The sequence below is a fragment of the Natator depressus genome, chromosome 1 (assembly GCF_965152275.1).
Source record: "Natator depressus isolate rNatDep1 chromosome 1, rNatDep2.hap1, whole genome shotgun sequence".
Taxonomy (NCBI): Eukaryota; Metazoa; Chordata; order Testudines; family Cheloniidae; genus Natator; species Natator depressus.
The window spans coordinates 166,798,109-166,823,875 of NC_134234.1; the positions used below are offsets into that span (position 1 = coordinate 166,798,109).

At 40.9% G+C, this 25,767-nt stretch overlaps 1 protein-coding gene across 4 annotated transcripts in view; it reads left to right on the plus strand.

The window, feature by feature from the left end:
- The window catches only part of APP (amyloid beta precursor protein), a 303,941-nt gene that overhangs the window by 65,120 nt on the left and 213,054 nt on the right, over positions 1-25,767 (plus strand). For all 4 annotated transcript variants that reach the window (XM_074971197.1, XM_074971202.1, XM_074971220.1 and 1 more), the window contains exon 2: positions 9,295-9,462. In XM_074971197.1, the coding sequence (XP_074827298.1) occupies positions 9,295-9,462 (168 nt within the window). The remainder of the gene's footprint in view (positions 1-9,294; positions 9,463-25,767) is intronic.

The following is a 25,767-nucleotide window of genomic DNA, read 5'->3' on the forward strand; positions in this document are numbered from 1 at the left end:
TTTTTAATTGCACTGTAAAAATGACAAAAGAAATAGTATTTTTCAATTCACCTAATACAAGTATTGTAGTGCAATCTCTTTATTGTAAAGGTGTAATTTACAAATGTAGATTTTGATTTGTTACATAACTGCACTCAAAAGCAAAACAATGTAAAACTTTAGAGCCTACAAGTCCATGCAGTTCTACTTCTTGTTCCGCCATTTGCTAAGACAAACAAGTTTGTTTACATTTACGGGAGATAATGCTGCCCGTAAAGTAGAAATGCAAAGTAAGGCTGAGGAAGTTTTGAAATTTTTTTGTGTGTGTGTGGATTCATCGAACAGTTTTGCCAAAATCTGTGCAAGCTTAACCTAGTGGCTTTCACACAGCATGTTTTGCTACTAGCATTCTGGACACGCTGAATGGAAGACAGTTGTGGTTTGCGATAACAGAAACAAGGTATGCCATTGATTAGAAGGATGGACAAAGGATTTTGTGAAGTGACGCAAACTGCACATGTGCTAGAACAAAACACAGTTGTAAATGATCACTGTTGCACATAAAACTAGAGAAATAATTACGTTAATACAACTCTTATTTTTTATTTTATAGCCCAAAACATGGGTCACTCCATACTGTAGTTGTAATAATGGGAAATGCAACTGGCTTGTCACTTTTCAACCTCTGTCTCTCCCAATATCTTTGATATCAGTGTTTATCAGAGTTTTGAAAGCTGAGCCTCCTTCAGGAAATTTTACTGAAGTCTTGAAAAATTCTTAAAGACCTGAAGAAGAGCTCTGAGTAAGCTCTAAAGCATGTCTTGTTCACCAACAGAAGTTGGTTCAAGGTCATCTTCCTTGTCTCTAATAACCTGGGACCAGCATGACTACAACTCTTCAAACAAGATTTTACTACGAGTTTTAAATTGAAGAAGGTCACCAGAAAATTCAAGAGCAAGGGAATTCTCCTATAAACTGGATGATCCATATGAAATGAAGACTAATTTTTTACAAGTTTATATCATTGAAATTTTATGACAGAATGTACAAACTAAAAGAGATTCCATTTCCTATATCTATTATAAAATATAAACAACTGTAATGCCATAGACTGGATATGCATACATGCCAAACAGAAATAGAAAGCTGTGTGTGTGTGTGTGTGTGTGTGTGTGTGTGTGTGTGTGTGTGTAAAATATAATATGCTACCTCTCCTCTTCCCTCTCCCCATGCATTTCTCAGTTGTGCTATGGAAGTAGTCAGACTTACGGAATCCAGCAGTAAGTCCATTTCCTTTTTAAGAGATGAATATGCAGTGGGTAATTAGAGGATTTTGTAATAATGTGGGTTACATGTTACCCACTTGGACTTGATTAGTAAAACTAGACCCCTGTTCATGAATTCTAATGTTTCAAGGATCACAGATGAGTAGGGCCCTACCAAATTTCATGGCCACAGGGTTTTAAAAAATTGTAAATTTAATGTTTTCTGTTATTTCAATCTGAAATTTCACGGTGTTGTAGTTGTAGGGATCCTGACCCAAAGAGGAGTTGCGGGGGTTCTCAGGGTTATTGTGGGGGGAGGGGGGGTTTGTGGTACTGCTACCCTTACTTCTGTGCTGCTGCTGCTGGCGGCGGCGGCGGTACTGCCTTCAGAGCTGGGCAGCTGGAAAGCGGTGGCTGCTGGCTGGGAGCTCGGCTTTGAAGGCAGAGCTGCTGCCAGCAGCAGCGCAGAAGTAAGAAGGCCTGGTATGGTATTGCCACCCTTACTTTTGCACTGCTGCCTGCGGAGCTGGGCCCTCAGTCAGCAGCTGCCATTCCGGCTGCCCACCTCTGAAGGCAGCAGCGTAGAAGGAAGGATGGCACGGTATGGTATCGCCACCCTTACTTCTGTGCTGCTGCTGGCGGGGCGCTGCCCTCAGAGCTGGGCACTTGACTAACAGCTGGGGGTCTCCAGCTGACCAGCTCAGGAGGCAACACAGAAGTAAGGGTGACAATACCGCTACCCCCCTGTACCTCCCTTTTGGGCCAGGACCTCCAATTTGAGAAACGCTAGTCTCCCCCGTGAAATCTGTATAGTATAGATGTAAAAGCACACGAGACCAGATTTCATGGGAGAAGACCAGATTTCACAGTCCGTGACACGTTTTTAGTGGCCGTGGATTAGGTAGGGCCCTACAGATGAGTATATCAAATGACATATTTGTAACCTAAATACTGAGGCAAGTATTTGTAGGTCTCCCGTGAAGAAGCCTGTGTAAAATAATCCTCCAGGTTTTCAGAGAGAAATACGTTTTTAGTACTTTCTTCCTAAAGATTTGATACAATTTCCTTTAATCACTGATTTTTAATAGAGATAAATAGAAATCATTCCATAGTTGGCATGATATGAACTTTAATCATTTACAGAGAATCCCAGTCTTCCCAATCAACTCTTCTCGACAGGTTTCTTTTTTGTTAAAATTACACCATCTCATAAATGTGCATTAGGGAAGTTCATGATTGTTTTAGTGCCCTTATGAAGCATCATGCTTTTTTCATTTTTCTGACAAACTAGAAATTTAATATGCAGGCACATCTTTCACCTTGTCTTTGGCTTGTGGTGGGTAGAATTTATTTTTACTGGCTAATCAAATTACTAAAACAAGTCACGAACACATTCTGCTTTCCGTATTTTGAACTGGCATGGCTATACTAATTAACTCTTGACTACAATACATATGCAGTTAACACAGACATTATCAGTGTTGCTGAACTGTTCAGATCATAATCATGAATATTTTAGATGTATAATTTTCAAAGTTAAACTGTGCTTTAACCTTAAGGAAGGGATGGATTTGTTTATTGCAGTGGTTTCTGGCTGAGTAAGGGCTTATCGAGAAGGAGCTGGCAGAGTACACTAAAGGCGTGTGATATGTAACGTGTTGTAATATGTAGAGCTCTAATTGCCCTGTGGAAAACCTGCTGGTGCTCTCTAAACAGTATTTAGCTCATGTTAACGACATACACAGACTGGGTAGCTTTTAGAGGGCACCAACAGGGTCGTATCTGGGCTGGTAGAGTGCAGCTCTTTAGAGTGCTTTGCAAATCACAACCGCTGGTGCACTTTACAGTGCAGTGTAGACAAGACCTAAGAGATGCTACTGAGCCTTTAAATTAACTTTTATGTTCTAAATACTTGGATCTGAAATAACATACTTGACCATTTCAGATCTTTGATTAAGAAACTACGTTAAACTGAGTGGTTACCATCCATTTGCCTCCTGGTACCTTATTAACTACAAGCCTCTCATCTTTACTAGCAATTAGCAAGTAGATTTTTCCTTTTGACTTTTCAATTTGATTTCTGTAAAATTTGCAGTTATACCATGAAAGCCTTTACAGGTAGCTGTTTTTCAACCAGACTGAGATTTCCTATAGAACACGAATGGAAAACCCTTCCCTGTAAAATCGCATCCTCTAGTCTCTTAATCCAAGACTTTCTCATCTTCATCCTTTTTTTTTTTTTTTATATGCTATGATATTCTTTTGTTTTAGAACTAACTCTGCAGATAATACAATGGTGGTAACTTCTTGAAATGAAAGAAGTCTCTGGCTTTTACAGTGTTTTATACTGAAGGCTGGTATTCACTATGGGGAGATTGACACTGCTGCAATCAATGCAGAAGGGATCGATTTAGGGGGTCTAGTGAAGACACTAAATTGACAGCAGAGTGCTCTACAGTACTCCAGTTCTCCGAAAAGAGTAAGGGAAGTCAACCGGAGAGCGCCTCCAGTCAACACAGCACAGTGAAGACACCAGGGTAAGTCGACCTAAGCTACATCGACTCTAGCTATGACAGGTTTCAGAGTAGCAGCCGTGTTAGTCTGTTATTCACATAGCTGGAGGAGCATAACTTAGGTCGACTTACCCCCGTAGTGAAGACAAGCCCTGAGATGATAATCAAGAAGACTTTGAAATAATGTTTGTGTGTGTGTGTGTGTGTGTGTGTGTGTGTGTGTGTGTGTGTGTGTGTAGTGGTGGAAGGAGGAGGTGTGTGAAGTCTGTGGTTGGCTTTACTAGTGTTAAGGAGATGTCTGCTGACTTTTGAACAAAGACAATGATTGAGTGATAAAATGATCAAATCCTGGTTTTTTAAAAATTAAATTCTAGGATTGTACCCTTCTGAAGTATTCTCCTTCATCCCAGCTCCAAACTGATCATGTCACCTTTTAGGTTTTACAACTATTTTTTTTTCTCCTTTGTCTGAGAACATTAGAGTGAAAATACATTTTAGTATGCAGCCACTGGTGATTCATATTTTGTTAGATTCCAAGGCCAGAGGACTATTGTGATCATCTAATGCAGTGGTTCTCAGACTTTTTTTTCGTGGACCACTTGAAAATTGCTGAGGCTCTCGGTGGACCACTTAATGATCTTTCCAAATGTTGTTTGTACCGTTAACTAACTGTTGTAAAGTGCTTTGGATAAAAGCACTATATAAAAAAACCCTTAATAATAATTACCTTTTTTTGTTCTACAAATAAAAGCACACAACTCGCATTTTAATATCAGTAGTCTTACCTTTCTAATGTGATGGATGTGCCCTCTTTCCCCTGCCGCGGCAGCCCCCGAGCTGGGGCTGGGAAGGAGAGGAGGTCTCTCCCCTGCCACAGCAGCCACAGAGCTGGGGCTGGGAAGGAGGGCCGTTTCTCCCCAACAACCGCAGCTCTGGAGCTGGGGAAAGTTGTCTATTTATCTGGCCGCCGCAGCCCTTCATGTCCCAAATTCCCCCGACCCTTTCTCCTCACCCCACTGCTCTCTCCCACCAACCCCCTATTCCCCACAAGGCCACCACCTCACCTTACATGTGCACCTTGTCCAGGGTCCTGGCTCCACTAATTAGGTGAGTGGCCCTTCATTCTCTTGTGTGCAGCCACCCAGGCGCACACCTTAGAGGGAACTATCCGTGGACCACCTGAATGGAGCTCACGGACCACTGGTCATCCACGGTCTACGTTTTTGAGAATCTCTGACCTAGTCTGACCTCCAGTATAGCACAGGCCATAGAACTTCCCCACAATAATTCCTAGAGCAGATCTTTTAGAAAAACATCCAAACTTGATTTAAAAATTATAAGTGAAGAGAATCCACTGTGACTCCTGATAATCTGTTCCAATGGTTACTTACCCTTACCATTAAAAATGTGTGCTTTATTTCCATTTTGTTTGTCTATCTTTGACTTCCAGCCATTGGATCGTATTACATCTTTCTCTGCTAGGTTGAATAGCCCATTATTAAGTATTTGTTCCCCATGGAGATATTTGTACTCAGATCACCCTTTAACCTTCTCTTTGTTAAGATAACTAGAGTGAGCTCCTTGAGTCTGTCACTATAAGGCATATGTTCTAATGCCGTCACCATTTTCGTAGCTCTTTGAACCCTCTCCAATTTATCAACACCCTTCTTGAATTGTGGGCATCTGAACCGGACATAGTCTTTCAGCTGTGGTCTCACCAGTGTCAAATACAGAGGTAAAATAACCTCACTCTTCCTACTTGAGATTCCACTGTTTATGTATCCCAGGGTCATATTAGCTCTTTTGGCCACAGCGTCACTTTGGGAGCTCATATTCAGCTGATTGTCCACCACAGCCTACAAATCCTTTTTCTGAGTCACTCTTTCCCAGAATAGAGTCCCCTATTCTGTAGACATGGCCTATATTCTTTGTTCCTCGATATATACATTTCCACTTAGTTGTATTAAAATGCATATTGTTTGCTTGTGCTCTGTTTACCAAATGATGTAGATCGCTCTGAATCAGTGACCTGTCCTTTTCATTATTTACCACTCCCCCAATTTTTGTCTTATCTGCAAATTTTGTCAGTGATGATTTTATGTTGTCTTCAAGATCATTGATAAATATGTAAAATTGTGTAAGGCCCAAAAGCAAACCCTGTGGGACCCCACTGGAAACACACCTATTCAACAATGATACCCCAAGTAGAAATACATTTTGAGACCTATCAGTTAGCCAGTTTTTAATCTATTTATTTAATGTGGCCTTGTTAATTTAATATCATTCTGGTTTTTTAATCAAAATGTCGTATGTGTACCCAGTCAAATGCCTTACTCATGTCTAAGAACATTACATCAGCACTATTACCTTTATCAACCAAACTTGTTGTCAAACTAGAAAATATCAAGTTAGTTTTACAAGATCTATTTTTCATAAACCCATGTTGATTTGCATTAATTATGTTACTCTCCTTTAATAATCAAGGCCCATATTAGCTCCTCCATGTCTTACCGGGGATCGCTATTAGGCCTATAATTACTCTGGTCATCCCGTTTACCTTTTTTAAAAATTGGAACGTTAGCTTTCTTGCAATCTTCTGGATCTTACCAAGTGCCCCAAGACTTATTGAAAATCAGCATTAATGCTCCAATGAGCTGTTCAGCCAGCTCTTTAAAAACTCTTGGATGCAAGTTATCAGGGTGTCACATCACTTTCATTTTACTGCTGCTTAAAAAGTTTGTGCCTTACCATGGCACTTTGCTGGCAAGGAAAGGTAATCTATTAATAGGGACCTAAATAACAGGAAGGTGAAATACACAAGATACTGATCAGTTTCAGTGATGTTCAGAAATTATTGTACACACTGAAGGCAGCATGGTCTAGCAAATAGCACACTAATCTGGGATTTGGAACCCCTAGGTTTGGTTCTTTTCTCTGCCACTCACCTACTGGGCGATCTCTCTCTGACTCCGTAATCCCATTTTACAGATGGGGAAATGATATTGAATTCCTTTATAAAACACTTTGAAGATCTAGTAATGAAAAGTACTATGTGAGAGCTAGGTATTGTTGTTTGTTAAACTTTTGGGCCTCAGTTATAAGAATCTTGTCAATTTACCCTGCTTGGATAAACTATGTGAAACAACAAACACCAAAGTGATCTGGAGGCAGAGTCAAAAATGGTAAGGGGTGCGTGGTGGGGAGATTATTTGGAAATCTCTTCTTTCATCCTAAAGCAAAAGTTGGATCGGAAAAGCTACTAACTGTAGCAGCTTAGAGCAGTGTTTCCCAAACTTGTTCTGCCGCTTGTTCAGGGAAAGCCCCTGGCGGGCCGGCCTGGTTTGTTTACCTGCCATGTCCGCAGGTTCTGCCGATTGTGGCTCCCACTGGCCGCGGTTCGCTGCTGCAGGCCAATGGGGGCTGTGGGAAGTGGCAGCCGGTACGTCCCTCAGCCCGTGCCACTTCCTGCAGCCCCCATTGGCCTGCAGCGGCGAACCGCAGCCAGTGGGAGCTGCAATTGGCCGAACCTGTGGATGCGGCAGGTAAACAAACCAGCCCAGCCCGCCAGGGGCTTTCCCTGCACGAGCGGCGGAACAAGTTTGGGAAACACTGGCTTAGAGGATCACATAGGTCTGTTTTCATAACAGCCAGGTTTTTTTTACTTTCTTGTACTGCTCCACAGAACAGAAATGAGCATGTGATGCAAGTCGTACCTTTATGTGAATGCAAGTGAGCTTGAGGGCAGTGAAAACCTCCATTTGTATTTGTATATGAAAAACTTGGTTGCCTGAATCATAGCAACTGCCATATCATGCGTACATGAGTCAACCCCTAAATGTGAGGGCTGGGTGGTGGTGAGGGGGGGAGAATCATGCATGCTGGTAGTGCAAATGTCTGATGTGATTCATAGATTGATAGCTATTAAGGTCAGAAGGGACCATTATGATCATCTAGTCTGACCTCCTGCACAATGCAGGCCACAAAACCTCACCCACCCACTCCTACGATAAACCTCTCACCTATGTGATGTGATGGAAAGGACAGTTGTGAGGGGCAGAAGGAAGGCTATGTTCGGCTTTCTGCTACAGTGCTGGCCCAGAACTTTTATGGGAGATCTTTCTTCCATTTTGGGCTCACCACTTGGTGTGTCTGCTTAATTTTTCAACCTCCTAATATTTAGAGTGCTGCTCAACACAGATGCTTAGATCCATCCATACTCCCTGCTGGAAGGTAATACCCTCTGATGCTGATGTTTGACATCTGTTTCCATTGTATTCTTGCCAGAGTTTGCTTTCAGTTAGTAACATTGTGGTTAATGTATCTGCTGATTCTTTCATTTCAAACAACTGATTTGTCTCCTGTCACATGGTTTCACTGCACAATCAGCATCTTGAGGGTGATTTCAGCTTTGAAGAAGTTCAATACTGAGTTACTTAAGGAGACAGTCTAGACAGAAGGATGTTTATAGAACATATGGCAGTCTCTGAAAGCACTGGTTTATAAGGCATTTAGAAATTCCTGGGGGTTCACATGATATCTGAATGTAAGATGCATATATATAAATGGCCAAACAGAAACTTTCAGATATTTAAAGTTTTATGTAAATATCCTATTAATATAAAATGACATCATTACAGGAAAAATAATTTAAAAATGAGGGAATTCCTAAATAAAGCTCCACAGACCATCTTTAACTGTGCCCCAGTGAATAGTTATGATATAACAACTTTAAGGTTTTTTGTTGTGGTTGTTGACTCATTCTTTATACACACACACACACACACACACACACAAATAGAGTCTACACAACATCACATGTGACTCCCTTCAGCAATTACACAGGCATGGGGGGGGGTTTGGTGGTATTAATTTTTGTTCGTCATTTGTACTCTGTTAATACCTAGATGCTTCAAGTAGACAGGGGGGCCCATGGTACCAGGCATTGTAAAGACATATTGGGCTTGCCCACAATAGGATAAGAAATGTATTTTTAAAATGTGTTTTGCTAACACATTTTAGCTAGCACATCTTAAGTGTCTTGTGTAGTCCAGGTAAACTGTATTTTAGAAACTTCGGTGGAAGCTTGGGTTCACCTCTATCATACCAGCTAACACACATTAAAATAAGCCTTATCCTGTCTACAGAAGTGTTTAAAAAGTGTTAATTTAAATAGAGCTGGTTGAAAATTTTCAGAGTTTTTTTAATGAAAAAGGGCCCAAGTTTTATGAAAACTTTCCCCATTTTTGATCAGCTGAAATTAAAACATGTTTGTTACCCAGTGTGTGTTAACTACATATGTCTTTTATCCTAGTCTAGACAAGCTGACAGTGAATGTCAATCCCTGCCCCAAAGAGTTTTCAATTTAAAACCTCTCATGTCTTGAGTTTGTTGTGTGTTGAATTACTCAAGAGATTTTTGTTTTCTCTTGTTTTCTGTGCAGAGATTAGCAGAAATTATTGATTCCAGTTCATTTGAACTGTTACCACCTTGGATTGAAATTTCAATAATTAATAACAGTGTTCTCCTCCTATTTCCAGGTGCCTACTGATGGAAATGCTGGCTTGTTGGCAGAGCCCCAAATTGCCATGTTTTGTGGCAAACTCAATATGCATATGAATGTTCAGAATGGAAAATGGGAATCTGACCCCTCAGGGACCAAGACCTGCATTGGCACAAAAGAAGGGATTCTGCAGTATTGCCAGGAAGTAAGTTCCTAGTTTAACAGATAATTTAATGGGTTTTTTTCGGGCACGTAAATAGAACTTTTGCTTAAGTGTTGAATCCACTAGGATCTTACTCTTCTCTGTTCCATTGCCTTGCCCTTTCATCCAGTTTTCATCTCTCCAAAGCCTGTCAACCCTGCTCCAAGCAGTGGCTGAAGAGGCTATTTGAGAGTAATGTAAGTCAATCCTCCTCCTCTTGCTAAGTGCATTCCCTGTACAATGAACTAATTGTTTGCAAAGCTCTTTGAAGATTAAAAATGCTGAAGAAGTACTGTTTGTTAATATTAATATCCGAGTTCCTGCTAGGCATGTTTTGAGGGATTGAGTTCTGATAACCTTAATGACATTGGAGCACTCCACAAATATACATCAGGTCAACCCACAGTTATTTGTTTCTGTGGCACAATGAATCATTTGAGGATTTTTTAGTAGAAAGCTTGCACTGCAAATGAGGTCACAACAAATGATTTGGTGTTTGAGAGCAGAAACTTATTGTCCACTCGCTCAAGTCCTGTGAACAGATTGTGTATCTAATTTTGTTTTGTCCCCATGCTGTGATAATATGATAACCTTGCACCAGTGTGTGACAAGTGGAAGAGAAAATGTGGTTTTCATGTCATGAAAGAAAAGAGCACAGCTTGAGCTGCTGTTTTAATCCCTCTGCCTTCTCATCCAGACTTCCTTTTTTTTAAACACAGGCCACTGCCTTCCAAAAAGAAAATATTTCAGAGCTTACCCCCTAAATGTCACTCTAATTCTTGCAAAAATCCCTCTCTAAAAAGCAAAATATTTCAGTATTTGAATTTTCTTCAGTGCCCTGATCCATATCTACCTACCAGTCAGGTGTCCTTTGTACTCCTTGCAGTGATTTTTCTTGGCATGTATTTTTTTTATTGTGGCTTTTGGGTCACATATATAATTCTGCAAGGTGTTTGGGTTTGGGATTTTTTTTCATGCAAATGTAATGCCTTGGCAACAACGTTGATTTTTCGTTCCTAGTGCTCTCTTCTGTACCAAAATCCGTATTAAAATGATTCATGAAATTTGTTTAGACAACGTAACTATTTATCCTCTATCAAGGCATCATGAATGATTTGGCTTTGAAAAGCATGGGCTTCGTATCTGTTTCGTATCAAAAGGCATCTTTTAGTCTTTTGTTGGCTTCCTTGGGACTTGTATATAACCAGTTTTTATATATAATAAAACTAGGAAAAGAAATTAAAAAATAAGGAAACAAAAGTCAGACAATAGAACTACATCCGATATTGCCCACTGGGATAAAAGTCAGTGGAAGTATTAAGACTTAAAAAAATAAACAAAAACCATAACTTTTTTTTAAAGCAGATAACAGAAGTAATACAATTAGGAAATTTCAAGGCATAACCCTATAGTGGCCTGATGTTCTAGTTACGCATGCTAAAAGAGCTAATGAAAGGATTAAAAATAAAAAAATGGAAAGTGTAAGATGATAAGAATGAAAATAAACTGAATTTTGATGTCCAGCATGGTAAAATATGTCCAAGGAAATTTTTAATTAAAAACAACTAGAAGTCAAACTTAAAGGGGGAAAAAATTATCCAGAAATGCATATTTCTCCTGGAGAACAGAATTACACCAGACAGTAATGGATAACAAAATGTAGCCTTTGTGCTTAGTGTCTGGAGAAACAGGGGGCCATGCTATGCTGTATGTTTCAGAATCCTGTGTGTATTACTTGCTACACCTATCGTATGCCCCATAAGAGGTAAATTTAAATCCAGAGTGCCCTCATGGCTAGCATTCTGGTCCCAGGGACTAGGTAATTGGACTGTAAGAACTCAGCTCTCAGGAGTAGTGGGGATGCCAACTAGAAAATTTACATGCTGAGTGTGTGTGTAGAGATCCCAGGCAGAGCAGTGCCTGGACCCTGTTCAGATTCTGGAGGCTTAATTAAGTATTTGGATCCTCTAACAGCAGTCTGGTGAGTGTCTAAAAGTGCGGGTTCAACTAGATCTAAGACAAGGCCATAAATTAAACCCCAGGCTTCTGCTGCTGCTGGATACTAAGTAACACTTCAGTACTTTAATTTTTAGATCGTATTTCATGTCTGACACTGTCCAAACTTGCCTGTGAATGTTTTGGGAGGGTACCCTATAATGACCAGGAGTAGGCTGAATTAGAAGCTGCTTCTCTGCTGAGAATCTCAGTTGTGAGAGGGAGATTGTTTTACAGTGGCCCTGGCCGTTATCACAGCACTATTGTGCTGGGTGAGGCACAAATACATAGTGAGAGGTAGTTTCTGTCCCAAGGAGCTTGCAGTCTAAATAAACAGACAAAAGGTGGGTGGGGGAAGAGAAAGGTGAAGTGACTTGCCCAGGTTGTTGCAGCAGATCAGTGGTTTAGCCAAGAATAGAATCCTGGTCTCCTTAGCTCCAGACTGGTGTCTTATCCACAGGACTATGTTACCTCATTATCCTCCTATCCTAATCCCAAGTCCCCTCTGGCTCCAGCAATGGTAGACTGATCATGGGAGGCAGCTGGTGGTTCCCTTGCCTCATATGAGCATGGTGATGGTAGGGATAATAAATGCATGCCACTTAAAGGGGAAGCAAGGGTTCTGCTGACACTTGAGAAAATAGTGGAGGGGAATATAAGCCCTGCCTTCTGCTAAAGTGGGGCAAGTTAGGCTTTCCATTTGTCTCCGAGAAGTCATCTGCTGGCTGTTCTACCCCGTTCCACTTCTTTCCTTATAAAGTGGCAGACTATAACCTGCTAGTGGAGGAAGGATGAGCAGGGGAGAAGGAAAAGCACCAGGCCGAGTCACTGAGACACTGTCCATGACCTAGACCTGCAACAGAGAGGAAGGTTTCATATAGCTCTGCTACCCTCAGTGTTGTTTACTACCCTGGGAGCTGACAGGTGCATGGGTGCAAGTCTTGGGGTGGGAGGCCAACGTATTGTTTACAATTTTTAGAGCTGGTCCAAAGTTTTAAAATATTTTTTTAATCAAAGTGTAGCTACTTTTTAAAAAAAAAATAAATAAAAATAAACTTGACAAATACAATGAAAATTTTTCAAAGAATAATGAAATTTATCAACTGTTCTCAAAATTTTTATTAAAAACATTGAGCAAATGATTATAGTTGATAAAATGGAAACTAACAGTTTACTAGAAAACCAACTCAGTCTAGTGAAAAGAGAAATGGGAAGCTCAGATAAAAGAATTGATATAACAGAGAAAATCTGAAGAGATGTGATAGTAAATATAGAAATGTAAGCTAGACTCACTGTTCAGCTCCTGACTAGAAGCCCTTATTTCCTGACACTCCAATATTCTTTGTTTCCCTGAGGAGGAGACTTATAGGTGAGATTCTCTTTCTTTTGTCCCTTTTCCTTCTGCTGATTAAAGAGCAAGACACTACTGCAAACCAGACACGGGAATTGGGCACACTTTCAGTTTTCCTGTTAGCAGGTAAGCAATAAAGCATCAAGGCTGAGATGTGGTACATTTTACACATAAACTGTGCGCCAACTAATAATATTATCTCCGTTCAGAGTCCTTTTGCCAAATGAAACCACCTCCTTTTTTCTCTCTGTTGCCCATGGTTCTCTCCTGCCTAATGAACTGATGCTACTTTTGGGGTGTGTCTTCCACCAGTGTAGAGGGAGATTAATTCTATCTTCTTTGTCAATCAGACTGGTGGTAACTAGTCTTGGATATACTGTTTGTGGTCAGTTCCATCTTCTCTTGGCATACAGGCAGCTTCCCCAGATGTTCCTCCTGCTTCATTATGAGCAGTGGATCCTGGTACCTCTCTGCTGAGGCACCATCTTTCTTCCAGGTCTCAAGAGAGATTTGGAGTGACATAATGCAGATGAGGGCAAAGGAAATTTCCTCATGGAAAAAGCTGTCCCTCAGGTGTTGCTCCCCTGAAATCTTCAGAAGCAGGTCTGTTCTGCCCATGCTCCCTCTTCCTTTCTGCTCATGCTGTGATCTTGCTGTGGTAGCTCCATGCCAGGCCCAAGCATGAATGTGAGTGGCTAAAATCTAGATGATCATGCTCTACTAAAGTAGGTCACCAAAGGTTCAGTGGAACAGCTTACAAGCCCTTCTAGATACCCAAGAAGGTAACTTACAAAGAGAACGCCGGTGTCAGGCAGGAGTTTGCAAGATTACATGTTGGAAGTAGGGCTCCCTCCTCTCCTTGTCTCCTCATCTAGGAGTGGGAGCTGGGATCAAGGGGGCCTGTGTTGCCTTCCTATTTTCCTTCATAAAGGAATTTTTGATTTCTCCTCCAAAAGAACTTCTCAAAAGCTCTCCACCTCCTCAGCGGGTGGGCTTCCTGGCCCCATCTTTCATTGTCTTCTCTGACCCAGGAGCAGGAAAAAAAATCTCATCCTTCGTTTTCCTCCTGTTAGATATGGAGTGCCCTGGAGAGGGTGAGTTAGTGGGTTGGTCCAGATAAGAGTCTGTCTTCAGTCCCTTCTGCTACCTATTTTCTATTCTTTACACAACTCGAGGAGGATCACCCCAGAACAATGTTACTTGTTGTCCCACATAACAAAATCTCTTCTCTCTCAGGTAGAACAAGAGTCTTCAGAGGATGAGATGGGGAGATCACTAGTTGCCTCCTAGGCAAAATCAGCTATCTGTTTGTTGGGCAGGTGGTGACAATGGGCTGTGCCTATCCTTTTTCAATACCCACCTTGCCCAAAACCTCTTCAGGCTCTGCAGATGGACACCAGCATCCATAGTTTCTAGCTGTGCAATCAAAAAAAGGGCTGGGGGCTTCTCATTTTAAGCTCCCAGACCTCCCTCTGAAGACTGATTTGTTCCTTCATGACCACCTGGATGGGAAGGTGGAAGGGGCTGTTAATTGCCCATTTGAACCGCGGGACACTCAGCTTGCTACTTGAAGCCTTGCCTCCTACACCTCTTAAGCAACTGTCTAGCAGTTCACAGGACCCAAGAAGACAAAGCTGTCTGTATCTCCGTACGAAGGAACCACTTGGAATGCCTCATGGCTGTCAGTGAAAGAAGGTGTGGGGGCAGGAAGCACCTTAAAAATCCCCAAAAGACTCAAGAATAGAGAGGACACTGGGGAAGGGAATTGCATTCAGGTGTGTGTGTGTGTTTGCTCCATAGATTTGTAATTCTAGAATGCTTTTTAAGAATAAAGTAAGATGTGGTTACACGTGTGTTTTAAGAAATTTCTTTGTGAGGCTTGTGTGCTTTGTTTAAACAGAATCTTGAGTGCCCATGAGGGTGGACCTCTAGAGGGGGCTTGCCTTAATTATGAGGGGGCTGGAAAGGTCGGCACTGGTGTCAGGGATGAGGGAAGTTGGACTTGCAGGGTCCTACATCCCAAGGAAGGGGTCCCAGACAGGGAATCTGAACCTTGAAGCTTGCCTAAGAGGCCAGAACGAGAGACAGTATAGATTGCTAGACACTGTGCAGAACCAGGTGGCTTGAGAGCCTGTGGGATTGCAAGACTGGTAATTGTGTACTAGAGGAGACTCAGCAAGGGCTGTAACACATATGCCCTAAGTTTGGCAGGAGGGTGCATCATGGCAGGAATGACAGTTTAGGTTGACTTTGGCATCTAGACATAAAGGTGGCAGGAGGGAAGAGGGTGAGGGTTGCAGAGGCAGAAAGAGGAATTAAAGCAACAAGGAAGTGTACACCTCTTTCTAAAGATGTTGATTTTTCTGTCTTATCTTTTTAGAGTGTGAGCTTTTAGGGACTGTTGGGGTTTTTTTATATTTGGGCAGCACTTACAAGTCGGTAACACCTTAAACGTGCTAAGATTCTCATTTATGAGGAAATGGAAGATGCCTGGATAAGTAAAGTCAATTAAACTGTGTTAATTTTTCTATGCCATTTCAACACACAGAGAACTACAGTACATTGTGCAGGTTTGAGAGTGGAGAGAGATGTCGTTCTCTTATCTCTTTTGGGGCAGTGTTGCATAAGACACCACAGTTCTTTCAGCGTTAGCAGAGAAAGCTGGTTTCAGAGTAGCAGCCATGTTAGTCTGTATTCGCAAAAAGAAAAGGAGTACTTGTGGCACCTTAGAGACTAACCAATTTATCTGAGCATAAGCTTTCGTGAGCTACAGCTCACTTCATCGGATGCATTCAGCAGAAAAATACAGTGGGGAGATTTGAAAGCTGGTTACTCTTCCAATATCAATGATTTATTTCAGAGTTTTTACTTTTCTTGCATCTTGGTAGAATGACACATTTGCAGAAGTGTAAATAATCGGTTACCTCTGTTGTCAGTAAACAATTTATCTGCTACAAATAATTTCCTCACTGCTATATAACAGCACCCCTTATTGGGTATGGGTCTCATCTGCAGTTAATCTGCAAATCAGTAGAACAGTACTGTATCAAAATGAATTAATGTAAGATGGATGGTAATACCTGTACAAGTGCCAGAATAGTTAATGTTGTGGACATAGAAACTGCCATATTACATTGGGTTGTTAGTTCTTCTAGTCCTGTCTCTGACAGCATACAGGACCAGTAGCTTCATAGGAATGCTCAAAAAAATCCTGCAATAGGTAGTTATGGAATAACCTGTCCACAGGGAAAGCTTCTTCCTAAACTCCATTAATTAAAGTTTGGCTTGAAGCATGAAGAGGCAGCTGCTCCTTCATTGTGGAGTCAATTTAATGTCCCCATGTACAGATGTTGAAGATGGCAGCTGCCATATATTCACACAGGGAGAGTTAATTTTGAGTGGGTTCTGTTCCTATGTAAAAGGATTTACTAGAAAAAGGATTCAGGCAGAACATTCATTTTACTTTACTAATGATATTGAAAATAGCCTCTGTACTGCATCTTATTTCCAGTAATTGCAATACATTATAAATTTAGCTCATAGGACTGAATTAATTTTGCTCTTTGTACTGAACTTGTTCATACTGTATTGTAAAGATGACATGCAGGGATGGTAACAAATAAATCCAGTTTTGTGTAGGACATGATTTCATTCAATTAGTTCACGTTAGAATGCTCATTTTCATATTAAATTTGACTTTTCTAATTAAATGTGCACCAAGTTGAGCAGAATGCAAAGTAACCTTTCTGAAAATTAGTTTTTTCAAGAGCAAGCCACGAATTATAGTAAATTTCCTTTGGGTGGTCAAGTGCATAGTGGAGCATAGAACTGGGAATTGGGAGACCTGGGTTCTGCCCTTAGTCTTCAAATGCAGCTGACCTGCTATGTGATCTTCAGCTTGCCTCTTAGGGCACATGAAGAAGGCCACCAGGTTCTATTAACTTTAATGGGAGTTGGAGTGCCCAGCATTTCTTAAAGACCCTTAACTACTCAGTTTACTCCTCTGTAAAATGGTGAGATTTGCCTGCCCTTTGTAAACCACTGAGATCCATGAAGGCAGAATGTAGATGTTGTCTATTCCTGCAGTAGTCCTCCTCAGAAAATCAATATTTACCAACTGTAACCGCACACTGCAATATCTTAGCATTATTTTCTTATATATTTGGAGCAGGAAATAACTGCATCGTCTTTGATGTCACTGGTATAGCTGTTGGTAAAATAATCACCTTTGTAAATGAAGATGACGTGTATTATATATTCAGTCCAACCTGCCTTCTCGGCATTTCTCGTGCATCCTACCGCTGTACTGTTTAGGTACCAAAACATAATTAAAACAACACAATTTCTTTTTTGAAAGGACTATATTCTCCACTTTTCTGTGTTTATAACATTCTTAAATGGTCTTAGGTTTCTTTCTGGAAAAAATAAGTGACATAAAACTTCAAGCCAGATCCAGCACATCTCGAATTGAGTAATAGTTCTTATTTGAAGAATGATGAGCCATTAACTGACAACTGTAGTCTTTAGGCTAGTATACACGTCCAGTCACTCATACAGAAACAGTGCTTCCATACCACCTTTTCCTTTGGTAAGGAACTAAAAGGACCATCAAACCTTTGCTCACCGTATCCCTTGCTATTTATCTGCCATACCGAGGTAATCCTGCTGTGCTCATTGCTGTGGTAGCTAACATCTTCCAAAATTCTATAAATGAATATTAGTGGCCTCTTTGTTGTCCTCTCTTTTACACTCCCTATCCAGGGACAGGTAGAAATTGTATTCAAAATAGCCATTCAGTTAAGAGGCAGCAGACATTCTTTTTTTGCTAAGTGTGAAACTGTGCACGTTTAAAGGAGGCAAAACTGATACCTCAGATTTTTGCTGAGGAAAGCCACAGTCAACGGGAAAGTTAAGAGTAAACTTCTCATCCCTAGGTTTTTGGTAGGGCCAAACATCCATTTTAACAAATACCAATTTTAAAGACACATAACGTATGAATTATTCCACAGGATATGCATAGTGCTTTTAAGTTTTGGAGTTTTGCATCTTAACAATCTCTTTGCATTTAAGGTTGATCTTAATCATTCTGTATATAACTTACAGTAGAAAAGTGTGCATCTTTTGTCCCTATGTAGTCGCTGGTTCACACAGGAAGTTAATCAATCTGCTGCAGCTGCTAGCAAGGGGACATAGGCTATGCCTACGCTACAAGCGGTAAAGGTGCACAGCTGCAGTTGTAACGTGCACACTTGCTAAAGTGACAGAAGTTTTGCTTGTCACTGTAGTAAATCCATCCCCTCAAGAGGCAGTAGGTAGGTTGATGGAAAAATTCTTCTGTTGACCTAGCAGTGTCTATACCAGAGCTTAGGTCACAGCTGTGAGCAATGTAGTTAGGTTGACCTAAGTTTTAGAGGTAGATCAGGCCTGAATCCTTTAGTTCAAGCAGTTGAAGCTTATTCTTTTAGTTTTGAAGGTCTTGGGTTCAAACTCTGATCCAGTGATAAATTTATCCTAAGACAACGAAGAGACAATAACTTAGAAACCTTACTGCTTTAACAGTACTATTCTAAACTAAGTCACACTCTTCTAGCCCAAAGGAACCTCAACATGTTCATGTTTCTGTGTGTGTGTGTGTAACCCATAATTTATACAGTTTCTAAACTGAGCAATTGACATAGCTCAGAAGGTACATTCAAAAAAAAATCTTTGCTTTTTAAATAATAGCAGAACACCTTTGTGTTTGCTTTTCACATGCTCTCAATATTCCAACACTGTATTTCTCATTATAACTGTTTTGACAATTGATGTAAGGGACTCATTTATGCAGGAGGTGAGACCGGAGATGATCACTGTAGTCCCTTCTGGACATAAAAATCTCTGGTACGCTTTCTGGAGGAGTAGTCACTAGTGTTTATAGCCAGTTAAACTGAATGTATGATTGTGTCCCCAGTGGAGTTGGTGGGGCTGGGAAACGAAGGAACACACACAAGAACTGGGAGCAGTGAAGGTTCTGACTCTTTTGGGTAAGCACAGCTGGCAGGAAGAACTGAGCAGAGAGAAATAATGTAATACCTAGTGCTGTGTGCTACAGAAAGTGGGATTGAAATGAACTCTGATACTCAATGATCACCACTATTTCAAACTGAAAGGCCGCTTTTATTGAAGTGTTATTGACTGCATTTTCTCCAGAGAGCGATTGTTACTGAAATAAACACAAATATGTTTCCGAGGATAAGTGTTGGATTGACCTTCTAAATTCGTCTCCATTTGTCTCAGAAGTGGAGAGGCATAAAGTACCTGACTTATGTTTTTAAGTGTTTGTTGGGTATATAGGAAGACTGAAACTTTCACTAATGCTCTGCTCATTGGGTGAAATAAAGGCATTGTGGAGGAATCAGACCTGTAATTTCTCTGTTGGAAATGTTAAAACTCAGCCATTTGAAATTCTTTCAAAGCCAGTCTTAGTGCATGAGAGGAACAAAGGACTAAAACATAAATATTTTTTTTAAAGAAACAAAAGGTGTGCATTTGCACATCTTTTGGCAGTTCAATCAAATGGATTCTAGTTCTGGACAGTTAGGAAACACAATATAATATTCTAACAGGGCTGACCTAACTGCTGCATGTAGTGGTTAGAGGCCTACAAAAGACTGTTCATCAGTATCTTCCTTTGATGTACAAGGCCTAACTATGTTTAGAGGAGATGTTCCCTAGTACATAGGTGAATAAGTTATGGGACTCATAACTTTAGGATACACTCATATGCAGTTGGAATTCTGAAGAGCGTTTATTGTATTAGCTCCTATGGCTGGGCATCTCTAGAGGGGAAAAAAAACCGGGAATTCTGAAAGCGTGAGGTGCACTGAAAACTAGAAATTGGGATGCGGGATACAGATTAGACAGACCAAGTCAATATAATGGTCTTGTTTGGGAACTTCAGTTCTCACAATGCTGTGCCTAGCTTATTGGAGTACTGCAGACTTCTTCTGTGAGTGGAGGGTTCACCATGTTACTATGCCTAGGAAACAAATCTGGACTTCTCCCCACAAAGGCATCTTTCCTGAGACAATAGGGCCAGAAGAGACCAATTGGATTAATCCTAACATGATCCCCTGCATTTTGCAAGATTATGCATTTAGAGTTTTACATCCTTATCCTTTCCTCCAGGCACTTTACTAATGACATTACTCCCATTAATACATGTAATTTAACCTCTTCTTGAACATTTGTAGTGATTGTGCGTTGACCAGCTCCTATTTTGTTGTTTCCTACTGAATATCCAGCCTAAACTTTTCTTTCCCTCAGGCTATTTGATATTTTGTCCTAAATTCTTCTGGGACAATGAATAATTCCTCTCCATTTAGATTGCTACTTGGAAGATATTTGTAGTGTGGATCATGTTCTCTCTCCCCCAGTCATCTTTCTTAGTCTACATAAGTGCTATTTTCTCAAGTTATTCTCATCATATCTCTTATCTTACAACCCTTATACCACTTTTATTGCTTTATTAATTTACCTCTATCCTGAACTGAGTACTATGATGGTTGGGTGGCATTATTACCTTTTCTGGTTTATATGGGATCTTGCCAAATACATTAGTCGTTGGACCAAATGGCTAGTGGGACTGAATGAGTAACCAGTCATTCACTGAATAGAACCAGCAAAAGATCAAAAGAATAATAACTCTTTATTGGAAGAGAATATTTATCATACATTAACTGCCAATGAAGTATGGTTCTGTGTGTCTATGCCTCACTGTGTGCCAGTTGAGGCTCAAGTGTCCTTTAAGATTTGTATCACTTTAACTCCACTTGCTAGTCACACATACCAAACTAAATATGAGTTTCCCTCTTCGTATGGTGTGAACATGGCTGAGAGAGTTCAGAGTGCACAACTAGGAATCTGAAGGACCTGAGTTCCATTCCCATCACAGTGATCATGGGCACACTCATTTAATCTCTCCATCTCAGTGTCTCACTCGGTAAAAATGGGGGAGATGATTGCTAATCTCACATGGGTGTTGTGACCTTTGTTAATTTTAAAGTGCTTTGTGATCTATTTGATGAAAGACCAAAACCTGATTCATGAAGCAAAGGTCTAGTAAAATCTTGCCTGTGAGAAGCATGTAGAAGTTGGGGACAATTTTTCCCTGTCTTTCTTTCCACCATCCTGGAAAATGTACACCAACCCCGGCAAGTAGGGCCTGCAGTTATAGGGAGAAGTTAAACACAATCAGGTGCTTCCCTTTCAAGCAGTTTTGAGGGAGAAAGGTTGTAGAGACATGCTAACTGCATTCTCTGAACTTCTGTGAACAGAACCAACTCAGCACCATGCTCTGCGGCCTTCAGGAAGCTGTGAAATTCCTTTGAGCAGGTTTGGTGATGCTTGTCCTCACTTTGTGGCAGAAATGGTGTTTTTGCTGTGTTTTGGACACTCCACACAAGGGCACAGGTTGGAATATATTTGTGTAAGAAGATTTCAGGATTGTCACCTGACTGTGTGTCATTTTGAAGCCTGGAGTGTCTATGGAGTCAGTGTGAAGTGATGGAAACAGCTGAAAGCAAGGCTGAGAGTGCTTTCTGTTCAGAATATCACCAGTTTCAGTCATCACTGGAATTCCCAATATGTTATAGTCCAATTTTTAAATTCTCAGCCGTTTGACTTTATGAATTACACCTGTGTGGTGTACAGATACAGTAAGGCTTGTATCTGTTATGCCAGGAGTGCGTGACCATTCTGATATCAGAGATGACTCAACCAATCATTACCCTTACTCTGCAGCTAATTTGAATGCAACAGTTTCATTGGTTGTACGAGGGAGACTGCACAGACGGTGGATTCCTTGGCCCAACTGCCACAGTTCTTCAAAGCCACCCACACAGCAACACAGTTAGCACATTCAATAAACCCAAACACACATTGCCCCTCACAATAACAAACCTCCCTCATTCACCACCCCCACAAATCAACACAAGATCTTTCAGCACAACACACATATTTGCCCACCCTCAGTCAGACATGCTATAAAACCATAATGTTGAGCGGCAAAGCTGTGGGTCATCACTAATAATAAATACATTGTAAATAATGTTCAAAATAACAGAAACTTGGGTCTTTCTAGTCTCTGTCCTGACTGGAATGGATCCTGCTGCATTGTCACAGTTCCAGTAATCCTTTCATTTAATTTCATTATTCATTCTTTTTGTTTTTTCGTATCCAGAACTACATACTGTATTTTTCTTCTTGGGGTCTTTTTTTCTTCCTTGGAGGATTTTACATCCCCATCTTCTGTGTCAAGATGACCTGTAGATGGACTATTAGCAATGAGGTCTCCCACACACTAATATTACAAGCAGAAGAGTTATATTAGGTTCAAAGGGGATATTGGTCACATTAGTGGCAGGTCAGGAAAAGCTCCATAAATTGTAGCAGTGCCTCTGTTGCATTATCACCTTTCCTTTTCAGGAGGGGAGAAGTTAATGTCCTTGCTGCTGTACCCTTTCCCCAGCTTCTTAGCTCTTGTGAGGGAGTGTACATCTGTAATATGCTAGATGATGTGTACGGTCATATCTCCCTCTAGTGACTGGCATCAGTAAGGGTACTGACAGCTTAGTTAATCTGGAAGGGGGTTGTAGTTTGCTGCTGAAGGTTCCAGATGCAGACCCCGTTGTGACCACGGGGTGCAGGAGATGTGTGCACACAATTATATTAGATATGTCTCCACTACTGTCTCAGCCTAGAGTATTTTTAAGTTGTCCTACTCCCCCATAAATAGTTCCATAGCTTGTCTGTGCTTTCCCAAGCAGTTGCAGAGTGAAATTCACACGATTCTTTTCAATTTCACTGCTGCTCACAGGGTTCTGAATAGCAGCAGAGAAACTGATGAGAGTTTTGTTCATTTCCCTCTGGCGCTGTTCAGGAAAGCGATTAGTAGCGGACCCTGGAGTGATCTGGCTGTAGGATTGGACACAACTACATAGGTTCATGTTCAGAAGCCTCCCTTCACAACTCTAAGGGGGTTAGGCACACTTTCTGTATGTGTTTTTACATCTTAAATTCTGCAGAAATCCATGGATTAGTGGGGAGGGAGGTGGGGGGACAGTAAGAGTGGAAACTAGGCTCAAAAATTCTGCTCTTCAGTTGAGTATAATCCCCCTCCTCTCCTCATCTCCCCCCAGAGTAAATGCCTGCTGCTGCCCTGGAGCTCTGTAGAGTTCCAGAGAACTGCTGGGAGTTAGTTCATTCTCTTGCTGTGCTGCCATATGTGCCCCCTATAAACTCCCAGCTTGTTGATCCTTGTAGCTCCCTGTTGCTTCTATGCTCCATCTTTTTCTCCCTTCCCGGCAGGCCTCAGGGATGGGTGACAAACGGATGTGGGAGAGAGGCAGATATACATCTTGAGAGGTTGCTCCTGACAGGAGGTATTAGGAATGAAGAAGAAAGAAAATACTGGGGGGTGAGGAGAGAAAGGCAACCTCTGTCAGATGTTCATTAAGCCCAGTACAAAATTACAGAGGGTGGGTGGGATCTAGATATAGTGCTAAGCATCCTTCCCCTCTCCACCCAGCTCCCAAGCTGTTAGGAAGATGGAGCGTGTTGGGTTTCTTACCAGAGCAGAGCCATTGGCCCCTCTGGGATTGGGAGGGAAAGGACTTCTGTCTTTCCTATTGGCCTGCTAGTCAGATGCCAAACTTTCTAACTGGTAGAGTTGGGTAGATTTTCAAGCCATTCCATTGTGTATTGTTCCCACTTGGTTTTATACCATCATTTTGTAATCTGTGCCATGACATTTTCATCTGGTTGGCATTTATCCAGTTTCTTAAGTAGCTCTATATTGAATGCCTTCCTGAAATCCAGATGCACTGTATCTTTGTCCCCTTGATCTATGTAGTCAAGAATTACATTGATGATCTTCTAACATGTATTTTAATAAACCTGTGTTGTTTAGGCAATATTCTTTTTGATCTATTTGTATTTATACTATCATTGTGCTAATTTATGTACCCAGAGATGTCAGAATATGTGCCCAAATAATTTTCTTCTTTTTCTGTCTGCTGTTAAGATAGGTTTCATGTTTCCCTCTTTTTAAAGTCATGAGGTAAAATTCTAGCCCGCTGGAATTTTTGCTGTTGGTTTTAATGAGGCCAGGTTTTCGCATATGGAATATGTTTATTTGCTCGTGACGTACTGAAGATTCTTGTTAGAGATTCTTCCTTCAGTTCTTCTAAAACTCTTGGGTGCTGTTAGAGCCACTGCTCTGTTTCCAGTTTGTTCATCACCGTGGCTCCAAAATTATTGTTATAAAGCATGGAATGGTATTGGCCTTTGAATGAATTTTGTCTAGAAAAAAATAATTTCCCTGCCCTGAGCTAAAATGGATAAGGACTTTAATATGCGCTTCTCTAGATGTACCAGATACTGTGACAAATACCGCACACTGTTAAAATTTAGCTTTTTTATTTTGCAGACCTTGACAATTGTTGCCTGTATTGACATTTATATAGCAAATGTGTTCTGCAAGAAAAAGGTTCAGTAAAAATAGCAATGGTGCGACAGTGAAAATAGCTTAAAACCACATACCTGTTCTTCTGGCCCCTCTCGGCCAGAAGAACAAGTCTCAAAAGAATCTCTTTTAAATCTCAAAAGAATTAACGCTGATAGTCAAGACATACAAAGAAATATAAATTGTAATACTGTTTCCTTGCCATTGTAGTTTCTGTCTTTCAGTAAATCTCCTCTTGGTCAGGAAGGAATAGACCCCATTTTTGTCCTCTCCTGAATCTCTGACAACTTAACACTACTGAAGATGCTCAATCCGTTTTTCTTAAGGAGTGCGCTGTGGTGTTAAAATTGTATCATATTCTTGATGTATCATCTAGTGAAATGAAACTTGATTTAATCATTTTGGTTCACATCCTGGGTCATATCACCAGGCTTTCAGTAAGACACACAATTAATCATTTACAGCGCCAGATGACTTTCTTCATTCACTGCATGCTTCTGTCTTTTAAACATCTTTGATTGCAGAGAGAAAGAGTAAAGTGATCAGTAAATGGCCCGTTTACCCTGACATGAGAGTGCAAGTTGTTTATCAGGTTTCCCAGCTTTCTAAACTAGATTTGAGAGGTAAGGTGATATCTTTTATTGGCCCCACTTCTGTTAGTGGAAGGGATAAGCTTTCAAGCTACACACATTTCTTCTGGTTTGGGGGAAGAAATCAGAGTGTCTGAGTTGAACACAAGTTGGGACAGGTGGTTAAGCATAAGGGGTAACATGTGGTAGGAAGTCATGTGAGATGAGTGTGCTGTAAGGGTTAGATGGTCATGCAAAAGGGGTTTGAAATGGCCATTAAGGGTTAGCAGGCAGATGTATGTTACAGATTGTTGTACTTATCCATGAAACCAGTGTCCCTGTTAAGTTCACGGTTTTTAGTGTCTAGCAGCATTATGAATTTAAGTTCCTAGGCTCACCTTTTGAAGGTGTTACACAGATTTTCTTTGAGGACGAATATTGAAAGATCATTTTGTGAAAAAAGTGTTTGCCCATGGGTGATATGGTATTTTTGTCTTCTATAATTTTTCTGTGTGAGTTCATTTGAGAGTGTAGTGATTGTCTGGTTTCACCCACATAATTGTTATTCCGGCATTCGATGCACTGTATAAGGAACACCACTTGGAGTTGGTGTGTCCTGGTGTGTAGGCAGCTTGCTTCTGCTGATGAGCTAGGGGTGAGGCTAGGGGTTATTTGAAGGCTAGAAGAGGGGGTTCAGAACGATTTGAGGATGTGGTCTCCTACAAGCCTTCATTGTAATTGGGTTCCAGTGTGGGATGGTAGGTGACAACTAGGGGTATGTGGCCAGTGGGTTTTTTCTTCCTGTTTTGAAGCAGGATCTGTTGGTGTTTTTGGAGGCCTTTTCCACAATGTGCTCTACTGCTTTGTTGGAGTGTCCTTATTTAGGGAAG